Source organism: Castor canadensis, chromosome 15 (assembly GCF_047511655.1).
Source record: "Castor canadensis chromosome 15, mCasCan1.hap1v2, whole genome shotgun sequence".
NCBI lineage: Eukaryota > Metazoa > Chordata > Mammalia > Rodentia > Castoridae > Castor > Castor canadensis.
The window spans coordinates 97,300,583-97,315,817 of NC_133400.1; the positions used below are offsets into that span (position 1 = coordinate 97,300,583).

Consider the following 15,235-nt stretch of genomic DNA (forward strand, 5'->3'; position numbering starts at 1 on the left):
TCACTAGATCTACAAAGTATACAAGACAAATGAACACTTTTTCCTAACAATAAATCCAATTATATAGACTTTTTTAAAGAAATATACTTACTCCATGATGTTAGAGAAAATAAGTATTTTAATATTTGTAGGAAACTACATTAAATGTTTTATCATATGAACACTGATTAAAAAAAGGGCAACCTTAGTTTTTAAAATAAAAACAAAATTTCTCTTAAGGGAAATAATCATTTAAATGCCAAATGTATGCTATGTGAACTCCATAGGTGCCTAATGATTTGTTAAACAAGTGATGAAACTGCCAACTAACAAAGAATTCAACGAAATATACATTACACACTACTTTTTATCCAGTAATAACGAGATTTTTTAAAATTAGGATATATTTGTTGTGGGGGGGTGTCATTGCGACAATTCCATAAAGGCTCATATTGTACATTGGTTATATACTCCCCACCTTCTCTCCCCCTCAACTCGCTCCCTGCCCCACTTAAAGGTTTTTTTGTTCTATTTTGTATAAGTATATGAAGTCCATTAACCATATACCCTCATCCAATCTCCTTCACTCACCCTCCCCCTCCCTCTGATACCCCTCCACTGTATCTGTTTTACAGTCCTGTCTTTCACTAAGTCAGTGTTCTAAGGGGTTTCTCAAAGTGTCCCTGCTATGAGTCTACTTCACTTTTGTCAGTCCAACATCAGCATTTGGATAGGTCAATTAAATCTCAACAGTGATTTTATCCCTTGAACAGGGAAAGGGAAAGAAACATGTTTACTGAGAACCACTGTCAAAGTACTGTGCTGGGTACTTTCAGACTTGGTTTTTCTTCTAGATCTCTGACTCTCATTAGTTGGCAAGGACTTTTTCTTTACTCCCCCTTTCTTCCTCGCCCTTACATGTTTTCAAATGACAGAATTACAGATTCACCCGACCTCAAAGTGAGGTATTTCCCAAGTGCTTCTAGGAATAGGCCAAGTAACTTTCAAATGGAAAATACAAAGTGGTAAATTAGAACACACAGACGTGACATTCATGTTAGGGAAATCATAAATAATAATAAACAATAAAAATGTCCCTGCATACTGGAATACTGAATGCGATATGGGTTTTAAACTGTATGAGACTGCAAAATCCTTTCTGTCATCAGTTTGAAAACAAAACTTACCATAAACTTAAATAACCAAATGAAATCACAAAAGTAGATTGGAGAGAGCTTTTTCTCTTGTTCCTTTGTTGGAGTAAGCTTTCTCTCACTCTTGGTTATTACTGAACTTAACTGGGGCTAACTGGGGGTGATGGGAGATACAGAAAAGACACAGAGCAGACAGACAGACAGAAAGTAGGGTTAGGTGTGTTGGGCACTCGGGTGGAGACACCCAACCCTCATTGCTTTTTATTCTCTATCTATATTCTTTAAGGCCTTACTCCTTGCAGTTCTTAAAACCTTGCTTTTAAAGTCTTCTTTTCTGTTCTTTAAAATCTCTTTCCTTAGACTTGCTCTGTCCCATGTTCTCTTTAGCTTTCTTAAAGTCTTGGCCCTCAGACTTGCTAGCAATTCCCCTTTAGCAATTCTCCTTCAGCAATTCTTTTCCCTTCAGCAATCCTCCCTTCAATTCATTTTCCCTTCAACAATTCTTTTCCCTTCCAAAGCCTCCCACAGCAAAAAAGGCAAAAGCCCAAGAGCCAAAAGTGAAAGCCTCAAGCAAAAAGCCTCCCCACCATTCTGTCCTCCTTCAGCAAGTCTTTTATATCAGTGGTAAACAGGGTGGAGCAGAGGTTCTTGGGGAGGGGTGTGACATTGCAACAGGAGAAACCTGCTTTCCTGCTTCTCTGAACATAAACAACTTAGGAAAAGCAGCTGTTTCGCATTTTCCTCTTCTGGGGCCAGAGCTGTGCCAATCTCAGCCTACAGATAAACATCTTAGGAAAAGCAGTTGAGCTGCATCTCACCTTGCTTATGTCTAGTTCTCATAGGCTTCTCATATTCCACTCTTCACAGTAGATCTAGTAATTCATCAAATTATACTTGAGCCCAACTTCTGACTCTACTCTGCTTTTGTATCAACCAGGCAGAACTCTCTTCTTTTAAAGTGTGTCCTACAAGAAAGCAGATTCAGTACTATAGTCTTAGCAATCTTGTTCCCTAACACAAGTATGACCTAACTCAACCAAAGGTCTTATAATGTTATTCAGAAGGGGTTTTTTTTTTTTCTTGTAAAGTTTAAGCCAGGCATCAGAGGACTAAGGCCTGTTGCCTACTTACTAGAACTTCAAAGCACAGTTAAATATCCCAAATAATTTCATGAACAATTCGTAGAGGGAAAAAGCAATGAGGTAGGATAGCCTTATTAAACACTACAGCATTTCAGAAATGTCAAATCATTACATCAGTGTTATTGAGCACAGTAACAACAGAGGAAGCTGGGCTGGTGAAGTGGCTCAAGTGGTAGAGCATCCACCTGGCAAGCACTAGGCCCTGAGTTCAACCCCCAATACTACCAAAATAATAATAATAATAATTATAATAGAGAAAGCTGAGGTGATGGAGAAGGTTTGTACATACTCTACTTTCCAACAATTTTCTGTAAATCTAACACTGATCTAAAATGTGAAATAAAAATATTTCAGTTTAAAAACTATATTCTAATATAAAGAAAATGTAGATAATATGTACCAAGAAATTGCACTGCCCAATCTCATGGGTGTGTTAGATATGAGACAGTTTTCTCTCATTAGATAACATGAAGGTTGTAATTGTTCTGTCATGCAGGGCTCACTTTTCCTGGAACTGTGGAAGCCAGCACACTACAATAGCAGCCTGCAGTCCTCTAATCAGAAATACTTACTGAGTATCTGGTACAAACCTGCCTCCTCTTAGGTATCTGAACAATAGCAAGTGAACAGAAGACCGAAAGCCCCACCCTTGTGGGTCTTTCCTCTATCCTGAGCAGTAACCTAATTGACACATAAGAAGCAAAGTGTAATACAGACTATGTCAGGAGGTCAGGAGTGCTTTGGAGAGGCTTAAGGTAAAGGGTTCTGGTTGTGTTTGTTTTTGTTTCGTGTTTGCTTGTTTGGGTAGGGAGGTAATGGACAGTGTTGTTTGATAAAGTGGTGAAAGAAGGAGGTATTCAATTCAATTAGATGAAAATCCATTTTTTTTAATGTTAGAAATTTCAGAGAATAAACATTGGAGAATGGTGGCTCAATAGATTCCAAAATATCTTTCAGTCACTAGCAATTCTAGAATTGTTTATCACATCTGCTTCATTTGTTAATAAATATTTACAAATGAAAAGACATTTTTCTATTGTATATACACAAAAAAATCTGAGAAAAAAATGTCCAAATTGAATGACACTAATCAAAGAATCTAATGTATACACTTGAGGCTCATAATCTAAAACAGTGCCTAACATGCCCCATGACTGAATTCCATGCTGATTAAATTGATCTCCTTATTGAGTCTGAGGTCAGAGTCTCTGCAAACCACGTCATTCAAATGCACAGAAACATGTCATACTCTTAGCTTCAGATAGGAAGTTGCCTTTCTAGCAGAAAGACAGCAAAACAGAGAAACTGCAGACAAGAGATGCACGGTTCCACCACAGACAGGCTTCCAGTCACATAAGTGACAGAGAGTTGTCGCTCAGGGAATATTTTGAGCTGTAAGCCCTTCCTCAGGAGATTACAATCCTCCCCACTCTTTAAGTCACAGCAGCAATTCTGCAGGTGAAGGGAAGGGGCAAGTTTATGTTCAGAGCCTTCGATAAAGATCTTGGCAAATACGTCATCAATTAGTAAATTTGCCAATTGATTGGCATGTGAGCCTCATTCCAGAGCAGTGCTTAGGCTTCATGAGGGAGGCTCCTGACCAGAAATAGCAGCAGAATCCAGACTCAAAATACATTGCAACTAGCATTTGAGAACTGCACTTTCAGGTATGTAGCTAATGACATCCTATCATCAACAATTTAAACACACCAATCCATTAAGCATTTCACGGTTCTGAGGATGGACTGGAGGAGGTTGTAGTACGTATTCAGAGGTCTCTCCTAGGCACCCCAAAGCACAGATTATTTTATTAAGCAGTATCCCTGTTGAGTCTTCGGCTGTGGCCTCTTTGGGGCAGATAACTACTACACTTAAGTATTTAAAAGCGTGGTCACAGTTTTACATACTAATTCTGTATACTAATGGAGCTTAGTTTTGTATTTGATGGCAATATAGCAGCATTTGTAAAGCTGTAACATATTTGAAGATGGATGAACAAAGTGTTAAGGTAAATGTGTAGGATGAAGAAGTCTAGGATCTAATGTCTAACATGAGGACCACAGTTAATAAACTTGTACTGCTCTGGGATTCCACTAAACGAGTAGGTATTAGTCACTTGTGCCACAATAAGAAACAAACAAAAATGGGTAACTATGTGAGGTGAATATGCCAATTTGCATCACTATGGTAACTATTTCAATCTCCAGATGTATCCTTAACATCATGCCGTATGCCTTCAATACATACAACAAAATCTATTTTTAAAAAATAAACTTCAAAGTGGTATTTATACACAATGAAATTTTACTCAGCCACAAAGAAGAATGTTTTGTCATTTGCAAGTAAATGGATGGAGCTGGAGAACATCATCTTAAGCGAAGCTAGCCAGGCTCAGAAGACCAAAAATCACCTGTCCTCCCTCATATGCGGATTATAGAGCCCAAACAAATTCAGTAATATTACTGGACATGGGTCACACACTAAGGGGAGACTGTGCACGGGAGGAATAGGAAAAGGGAAGGAAACCTAAAACTGAATGCGGTTGATGTGCTCATTGTTGAGGAGTGAATGTAGTAATCTTAAACTGGCAGAGGCCACTAGGGGAAGGTGACCGGGAAATAGTGAAGAGGTCTGGTAGAGATGAACCAGTGTGGGTTGTAATACACAAGTGCATGGAAGCAACACTAGGAATCTCTCTGCATAGCTTTCTTTATCTCAAACCAGCAAAACTGCTATGTCTTTCTTATTATCTCTTATGCTTTCTCTTCAACAAAATCAGAGAACAAGAGGGCGGGACAGGCTCTGTCTGGACCAGGTTCTGGTGGGGGTTCACAGGACCCAGGGGGGCAGTTAGGGGGGAAGAGGGGGAAGGAGGAGGGGGAAGGAGGAGGGGGGAGGTGGCCCAAACAATGTATACATATGTAAGTAAATGTAAAAGTGATAAAATAAAAAGAAAGAAGAAAAAAATAAACTCCATTCTTTTCCAGTGAGTCATTATTAGCCCAGCCTCTGCAAAACTTACTTTCAACAATGTACAGAACATGGTCCCCTATCACACAGACCAGGAGAAGCACAAACACTCCCTCCCTCCTCCCTCCTCACACCATCTCAATTCACTTTAATAAGAGGAAAAGCCAATGGAACAGAAACATCAAAGAAAACTCAGTCCAAGTGGACACGACATTAAGTCTTCACCTTTTTATCACTGGCCTGTCTGCCCTAGAACTTGACCACCAAATAAGTGTTTCAGATACTAAAGCCACTGAACAGACACCAAAATATCAGAAAAATAAGGATATTAAAGAATGTTAAGACCCACTTTGGGAAAAGAGTGATGACTGAAAACTCAGAAAACCTTCAAAGAATAAAGTCTTTTAAATGCAAAATAGGTGAATCTACAAAGATAGACTGAACATAGACTGATAGACTGAAATTAACATTCTTTTGTTTGCAGGGAAGTCAGGCACCTATCAAATCAGAATAGATTTGGTGGCTAGATTCAGCTACCAGACTGCTCAGATTTTTCACTTGGTCTCACCAAAAAGATCTTACTGAATCTTGGTGCTTTCATGAGGTGGTAAGTCAGTAAAAGCATGTGAAAGATGCCTACGTCCTAATCCTTGGAACTGTGAGCATGTGACATGCTGTACACTGCTGGCTTTGAAGATAAGCGACAGACCCCAGTTAAGAATGTAGCAAGCAATGCCCAGAACAGATTCTTTCCAGGGCCCCTAGATTAAGTGCAAAGCTGCCAGTACCTTTATTTTAGCTCACAATTCTCTATACAAGAATGAATACAGAAATTTCAAACTGATTGAAACAAACATAAGAAAGGGACTAAAGCAGAAAGAAGAAAAATAAAAGAAATGAACCAAATCGGGTTACAATACATATACATATGGAAGTGCCAAGAGGAAACTCTCTGCGCAGCTATCTTAAACAAGTAAAAATGTCATGTCTTTTTCCTTTCTATTGCAAAATCAGAGAACAGGAGGGAGAAACAGGCCCTGCCTAGGAGAGGGGGGTGATACCAGTGGGAGGGGGGAGAAGGGGGGAAATGGTGAAGGAGGGTGAATATTGTGCAAATACTGAGTACACAAGTATGCAAGTGGGAAAAAGATACTTGCTGAAACTATTCCAGGAATGGGGGGAGGGGGGAATAGAGGAAAATGATGCAGGGGGTGAATTCAAGTATGATATATTTGATATATTTTAAGAAGCTTTGTAAATATGACAATGTACTCCTACCAGGCACAATAAAACAAATTGATATAATAGATTTGTGAGCTCCAGAACTACAAGACAATAAGTTTATGGTGGTTTCAGCTACCAACTTGGTCAAAATTTGTTACAATGGCCATAAAAATCAGTCTAAAACATTCAGGTAATTAGGAGTTTGGGTGGTGGGGATGGTAGTGGTTGGTTTGTTTTTAGATTTGGTTCAGTTTATAGTTGTTTTCTTGAGGTCCTGGGGGATCAGATCTGATGGGAGCTTACCCAGGCAGACTCCATGTAGGACTCTACAGAAGGATGAAAACACACCCATAGCACCTCCTATGGGCTGGTGTTGACCTACACATGGGGCATATATTATTAATTCTCATCACAATTTTCTGAAGGAAATGCTATTATTTTGCCAACTTTAGAAATATGAAAACTGAGGCACAGAAAGGCCAAATTGCTTGTCTTGTGTTACCAGGAGCTGAACTTGGGGAGTTTGCTATGGAGTCAATGTGTCTAACCACTTGTGAGATACAGCATCACACTTCTTGATTTTGTCTTTTGCTCTTACTCTTTTATAAAATAATCTTTGATGCAATTCCTTGTCTGAAACTGGAGCCTTGAGATTCGATAAACGAACTTGTAAAGAACTCGGCTATGGTGCTTCAAGGTTTAAAAATGTATTACAAAAAACTCATTTACCAGTAAATTTAGTAGGTAGCTTTCTGATGTTGTTTTGAGTACCCTCAGAGTACAAGTCTAAAACAGTCAAGGATTTTATTAGAATGACACAGTGCACTGTGCACACACAGAAGTCCATGCAAACTTGGGCCACAAAGATGCAAGGGACGGTATCATGTTCTGATGCCCTAAGGTATGTCTCCATCCTCAGATCTCAAAGGTTCAGTGAGCAGCTATTCAGATAAACAACAGCTGGTCCATTGACTGTTGACAAGCTTTGAATAAGAACCGAGGTTCAATGGTGCCGGGCATGGTGGCTCACACCTGAAATCCCAGCTACTCGGGAGGTAGAGATCAGGAGGACGGACTGACACACGAGGCTAGCCTATAAGTCAAAAGTCTGCAAAACCCTTATTCAATCATGAGCTGAGTGTGATGGTATATGCCTGTCATATCAACTACTGGGAGGCATAGGAGAACTGTGGTATGAGGTCAGCCCTGGGCAAAAATACAAGACCATATCTAAAAAACAACCAAAGCAAAAAAAGGGCTGAGATCTGGCTCAAGTGGTAGAGCTCTGCTTAGCAAGTGCAAGGCCTTGAGTTTAAACCCCAGTACCAAAAAAAAAAAAAAAGAGGCTAAATGACATTCAATGAAATATACATACATACATATATATACATATATATTTATATATCAGATCTAGAGCTCTGATTTATCATACATTTTTCTATTAAACAGAAAATCCTGTTAAATGAAATATTTCAGAATGCCTTTGGTTTCATGAGAGCATTTCACAAATAGCCACAATAAGCAACTCTTTGGGGAACCAACTTCATAAATTAGGCATATCTTCCTGTTTCATCTTACACAGTGCTTTTTCTTTTATTATCAGTGGTTTTCATGATTTGCTTTGTCACAAATAATGCTGAGAGCATTTTGCTGGGTTTCCTTTTACCTTTATGGAAAACATGCATTTATTCACAGACCCAAGACAAACTGGTTCTTAACCACACAAAGCAAAGGCATGCTTATACATAGAAAGCTTTTCCATGTGGATACCAAGTGTGCTTATGTGACCATATGCACATCACAACACCTTGGACATTAAACAGAATCAATGTTTTTCAATTTACTGAACTGCAAAAGGAAGAATTATTAAATAAAAAAGAACAAAGCTTTGTAAAGAAATTTGATTATGAAAGTGATGGAATCAGCTGATATGCAGGTTTTTATGCACTACTAATTTGTAAAGAAAGAAATAATTTCATGGAAAATTAGCATTGCCTTGCTGATACATGTCATCGTAGGAAAAGGGGACTTTAATTTCAGCAAATCTACTGCCCATAATGTTGGGAAAAAATTGCTTGATAAAAGGTCTTGCCATTAGCATCCCATATGAGTTTAAAGGAGACATTGTGACATACAAGAAAAGAGTATACGACTAAGAAGTCCAAAAGATTTAATTCCTACAAGAGATGACAGAATGCACTAATCACATATCATCAGACATGAGATTTAGCTGGTACACATGCTTATGAATAAATGGAGAAAAGTTGTGTCTCTTGCCCAAGCCCCAGGAGTGCTCAGTAACCTGGATTACCCCACAGGTCCTCCAGGACACCCCAACTCCTTCCACATCCAGCACTGCATCTGGGAGCCACTCTGATTAACTGATATCCATGCAAAGCATTTTTAAAATATATTGAATATCAGTCCTGGATATAATTGTAAGTGTTCAGTAGTCTAAGGGAGAATCTTTTTCCTAAAATTTTTTCTTAAAATTCAAATGAGCTATTTGACAGAATGATAGTAGCTGAAAGTAAGAGTCAGCACCACGAAATATATTTCTTTCCTTTAGTGGATTTTTCGCAAATTCTACCTCTTAATCAATGAATTGTGGTAGCTATTGCAGGCTTTATAAAATGGTGTTCCACATGTCATATAAGTTACCATTTTCCACACATCACATAGATAGAAACTTTCTAGAGGGAACAACTCAAAATTTAATTCAGCTAAATAAAAGTATGGGGGGGTGTCTAGAAATTCTCATTAATGAATATCTTAAAAACATAAATCCTAAAATGTTATTCCAAATCATTTCCTATATTCATGGAATATTTAGAGGTTGCCTAGTTCAACCTCATAATTTACAGAAATAAAAGATCTTTTTCAAAGTTGTTAAATTTAGGAGAAGCTCTTAGCAATCTAAAAATAAAAAATGAAAAATAAAATTTTAGGCAAATTGACTGGTTGCATTGAGAAATTTTGACTCTTTCTTAATTTAAGTCTATCCTAAAAAACTTAGCATGAAAGGACAAATTTTGCATGTTAGTGTAAAATAGTTTCTACCACCAAAAATGAATTTGAAATGTTAAAATATACACAACATATTTGGAGCTTTATAAAAGAAGCTTTCAGTCTAACATCAAATAAAAATCACTCAAGTTTCCTTCCATATTTAATTGAATGCTAAAATTTAAAGTTAATTAAAAATGAACGTATAAGCCAATTAAAATTCTAAAGTGTGTGACACTAAAAATTTAAAAACTATAGGGGATGAAAAACAGTATATTATATTACAATTGATTAGCCATTTGTATGGAACCATGTGTTACCATTTTTAATATCTTTACTTATCGAAACTGGAGCAATAACTCAACAATAACAACCATATGTAGATCAAGAATGACGAAAGACAATTTTCAGTTATATTACTAGAAACCACAGAGTTTACTAAACTATGCAACAATGCAGTAATTAGAGTGCTCAAAAAAATAGGAAACAAAAATTTGATCATTTATCTTCCTAGTTAATTCTAAATTTTAATGAGTTGGTTGGACATGGGTAATAGCCCAGCATTCACTAATAGCATGTCTCATGGAAAACTATTAAAATTACCAAATAGTCTTTCAAAGAAAAATATCTGCATTATGAAATAGAATAGAAATTTCACTTTTCAGCAGAAAAATGATTAGGTCTTTGCAAAATTACAATTAACTAAAGCTCTAAGTATCATCATAATTTTGTCACTTCAAATACATAACAGTGCCATGAAATTTTATTTGCCATAAAGAAGATTAGAACAAGGACAATGAGTAACAGCTGTGCACAAAGTAATTAGTCAGAACAGTAACACTAACAGTGCTGAAAAAAGTGTAAGGAGACACACAAATGGCCACAGAAAGGCTCTGCTTTAAACCACAGACAGACATGAGATGTACTGACACAGACCACATGGAGACTGGACCCTGAGTCAGCCAGCTAGAGCAGAAAGTCAGACCTAAGGGAATGAATCGTAAGGAGAAGCCACTGTCTTATTTCAGCGAGAGGAAGATGGCGACACCAGGAGAGCAATCATTCATCCCCCACAGCTGAGCTCATTACTGCACTACTGCAATCACAGAAAGTGGTACTTGCCCCTTCCGACTTCTCCACCGTGTTGGCCAGCATCTCCTGGAGGGCGCGCACCGAGAGGGACTGGTCCAGCACAAAGGTACAGATGGACAGGTCCGGGGGGACATTCTGTGTGGAGAGGGAAAGCCATCAGTCTGTCATCTTTGTCAAACACCCATGTCTGTTTACCTTTGTGCACTCCAGGTGCCTTCACAGACAGATTGAGTCTTTGTCACTTCTCACCATGAGCTCCCCATCTTCAGGACACACTGTCCTTGCTATGCACATTTAGTACAGTTTTTAAACTCGTGGAAGGCAGCAGTTTCAGTTATGGTGCACTTTCTCTGACACACATCCCACTGGGAGATTTATTCATAGCTCCTGCGGTCACCTACAGATAGAATTATTGCTACCACACAGATAGAATTATTGCTACCACTGTGGGGATGAGAGGATGGAGAAGATAGGCCACTTTTCCAAAGTCATGGAGTTACAAAATTTTCCAGTCAGGATTAAAATCCAGATTTCTCCAACTCACAAGCAAGCATTCATTTCTAACCTCCAATCAGCCTGCTGGCCAATGAGATTTACAGGATGGAGAAATACACTTGCCTCGAAGCAAATGTAAAACTGGACTGGTGTAATAAGTTCATTGACACAGATTCCTGTTCTGTGCAAGATGGAATTCTTCTTCCTCTCATTGGATGTCACATTTTGCCTCTAAGTTGGGATGTAGGAACCTGCCTCCTATCCAGTGCTTATACTCATTATTTTATTTTCTCATCCTCCATCCTTTTTTCCTTTTCCCGTCTTTCTTTAGTCTTCCTGTCCAATCAATACCCCATAAGTTCTGACGATCTCAATAAGTAACTACTAAGCATGGACAGAACCTGGATAGGAACTGCTGGGTAAGTTAGAGCCAACTATGCATTTTTGATCATGTGTGTTTTTGCTTGAGTTGACAGGATCCAGAATGTATGTGGTCCAGCTTGGTGTGGGAACAAGCTCAAGGAAGATTGTCAAAACATTATAAATAGCAAAATAGCAAAAACATTATAAATATCCTTCAGCACAAAATACAAGCAAAATTATTCTTCTATGAAAAAGAACACTAGGAAGATTTTTTTTTTGGTGTGAGGAAATCAAACCCAAGGCTTTACCCATGTTAGGCAAGACCTCAAGCATAGAACCACATCCACAGCCCTTGTGGTTTTTTTTTTTTGAGACAGAGTCTTGATATGTATCCCAGACTAGTCTGGAGCTTGCTATGTAGCTCAGGCTGGCCTAAATGCACAGTACAGGAAGGACTGTAATGAAAGTTGATAAAATGCATTAAAATTTCAATGTATAATGTTTAAAGTGTTTATTAATTAAACCGCTACCATTGGAATGTTTTTAATCATTAGTAAAGAAGGATGCTTTATGGTTTCAAGGAAAGAATGAAGACTAGGGCCCTGAAATTATTTGTAGTGAAAAATGAAGCCAACAGCCAGGCCACAGGAATGATTCACCCAAAAACCCTGTAGGCACCCATGTGTCGCTGTCAAAGGGACATTCTTTCTCCACAGCCCTCCATCCTCCAGTCACGGGCTTCTGTGCACCCAACCTGATCTGCTTCCACTCCTCCTCAGAAGTCAAGGATCCCCTCAAACCCAGGTACAGCCACTGCTGTCACCCTGCAGCAGCCAGGAAGGGCACTGCCATCCAACCTCCTCAGCTAAAAGACTAGAAGCCTGAAAAGGGACTCTGCTATGAAGCTGAAGAATGAATTCTCTTTAATTTTCTAAGTTATAACTACACTGATTACAGTCTCTCCTCTTCAGATGAGGACAAATGTTTTTGGGAAAAAAGAATCTGTCTAAGAAAGTACTTATTTCATTCATATCCATGTCAGATATATTCTGAGAAACAGTGCTGGCCAGGTGATACGTTCTCAAATGATGAACAGCTCAAAGACAAATGCATTTGACCTGTAGCATTTGCCCACTTCTGTGGTGTAAATATCCCAATCATTGCTGATGTCAATGTACCAAAGTTTACAAATCAGCTTACACAAACCAAAAATATCTAGCCATCAACTCTTGGCACCTGTAAGAGTCATTTCTGGCTTGCCACTCGCCAACCATGACCAATATTCATTAGTGGCACACACCTACGGAGCAGGAATTCTGTCCTCACTATTTACACCAGCTGTTAACTGCTCTAACCTTTGATTTCTTTCCCCTGAAAAACAGGATGATAATTACACCATCTTATAAGGTTGTTGTGAAAAAAAATGAGAAGGCATACCTAAAAAATTTATGATTGTGTCAAGACCAGAGCAAGAATTCAAAATACGTGAGCTAGTATCATCACTCTTGCATATTGTAAATTTTCTCCACTCATGTCATTTATGAAGTGTCACTCATTTCTTAAAATTGGTGCTTCAGGAATTCCACTTTGGACAGTGTTTGAAAACACAAATGTATAATTACACACCTGTTCCTAACAGCCAAAAGGTATATTCTAGAAGAGTTCCTTTCCAGTTAAAAGTTTACATTCTGGGAATACTGCATTTTTTCACTCTTTGCTTTCATCAAAATGTTAATGTATGGATTGCAGTAACAACCTACATCATTTTAAAGATCCTGAAAACTCACATGGGTTTGAAATTTATTAGTCCCATCCCAAAAGCTTCATGTTTCCACAGTGACAGGCCTGGTGCAGGTATGTTCCCAGGCAGTGGGTGTTACAGGAAGAAGAAAGCCCTCAGTCCTCCAAGGCAACTCTGTCCCTTATGGGCTCAACCCATTTTCTTCTGACTCATCTTTCTTTTCCTTTCTCCTGCAACTCCTTCTCCGCCCACCCAAATGTAATAGAAAAGCTGATAGAGTAAAAAAGAAAAATTATTTAGCCATTCCAAGAAAATCTGAAACAATACAAATCAGAGCTATATTGTGCTATTTTTTGCTCTAAAGAAAAAGGTCCTAGTTATTCTAAGCCACAAAATCTTTATCATAACCTGGTGCCACTTAAGGTAAACTACTAGAAGTATTCCATAGTTTAGATACATATTTTTCAAGTAATCTTGATTTTAATAGTTATACTCTCTCTAGCATTGATGCTGAGCCTTCACTCCACTTCCAAAAAATAAGGCCAAATCACCAGAAAATAAAGGGTCTCCTTCATTAACCAAAGACCCACTACATGACTCCAAAGAAAAATGGGCCCCAACTCCAGGCCAGCAGAGGAGGCAGCTCCCACCTGTGCTGGGAGCTCCAATGCACAGGAATTTGCCAAAGATCATCTTTTTCTTAGTATTATTTTTCACTCAGAAAGTTTTTTTTTTTTTAACTGAGAAAGTTAATTTTTAGAACTTCAGTTTGAAAAAACTTTATTGGGCTTCCAAACCATACCAGAAACACTTCCCTGGTACACTTCAGGACTGGTCCTTTAAAATACCGATCACATCAGAACCTAAAATCCCAAACTGCTCTCAGCATGCATGCCCACCTGCCTCACACACACTGCATGTGACATTAACTGGCATGCAAAATCCAATCAGAGAAAGCGATTCAGTCTGTCCAAATGTCTAAGCCACCCCAAGTGCATCCAAAGCAAGCAGTCTGGAGGTTAACAATTCTTTTCATTAATTTCACCAGAATATGTGTACCTTGCCAAAAAGGAACTAACTTTAAGCTACCAGCATGGCTGTGAGCCTATTCTTTCTAAAATACAAAATGATCACCATTCTCCCAGGCCTGGCAAACATCACCTAATCTTAGAAAAGAAATTCTCTAGATAACCACAAAGCAGCATCTGTCTTATTGGCACCCATGCAAAATCAATCAGGTTTCCAGCTAAGGTACCCATCAAATCGTTTGGCTTCTACAGATGCTCTGCCTCATTCACTTAAAAACCTCTTGCAACCAATAATTCAGAACCACGTGAGCAACATGAAGCCATCGCTCCTGTTATCACCGTGGAAAACCCACATACTAATAAACTATTTCATTTTAACATTCTGATGCCTTTGCTCATGTTTTTTTTTTTCTTTTTCTCTCTTTCAGAAGTTCCTATCTCTACATCTCCACCTATGGAAACCATTTCATCATTTTACATCACACATAAACAAAAATCACATTTTAAGGCATTTTCTGTGTAGAGAAGTCAAATAACACTGAAAATTTGGAAACTGTCTCTCCAGTGAATTATCCTCTTTCACTCCAAGAGCAAATTCAGTTTTTGGTGTATTATTCTGCAAGCCTTTTTCTATGCATTTACATATATATGCTTACATGGAAACCTATAGCTTGTCTTTTCCATGAATGGACTCAGTCTGTACAAATTTTAATTCTCTAATTTACTAATATATCCCAATAACACTGCCTGTCAGTATATATCAATTCCATTCAGCATGGCTGCTATAAAACCCACCTGTGCCATACTCCCTGAGACCTGGCCCAAGTGTCATGCCATGCAATATTACCACTCAATGTGTGTTTCCCTCTCCACTACCACCAGTCGAAGACAGTGACTTATGCAAAAACAACTGCTTAATGTCTGATGAACTGACCTCAAACTATGATTTCATCTATTTCTAGAAAACAAATGTGCACACAGGTGCAGAGGGAGTCAGAGTCCTGGTGGCAGAACACTCTCCTTTTGGCTTTGTTTTAATTT

At 38.4% G+C, this 15,235-nt stretch overlaps 1 protein-coding gene across 1 annotated transcript in view; it reads right to left on the minus strand.

The window, feature by feature from the left end:
- Ryr2 (ryanodine receptor 2) overlaps window positions 1-15,235 on the minus strand; it is a 591,935-nt gene that overhangs the window by 345,110 nt on the left and 231,590 nt on the right. Inside the window, exon 3 of the mRNA XM_074056805.1 lies at window positions 10,598-10,702. Coding sequence (XP_073912906.1) covers window positions 10,598-10,702 — 105 coding nt within the window. The remainder of the gene's footprint in view (window positions 1-10,597; window positions 10,703-15,235) is intronic.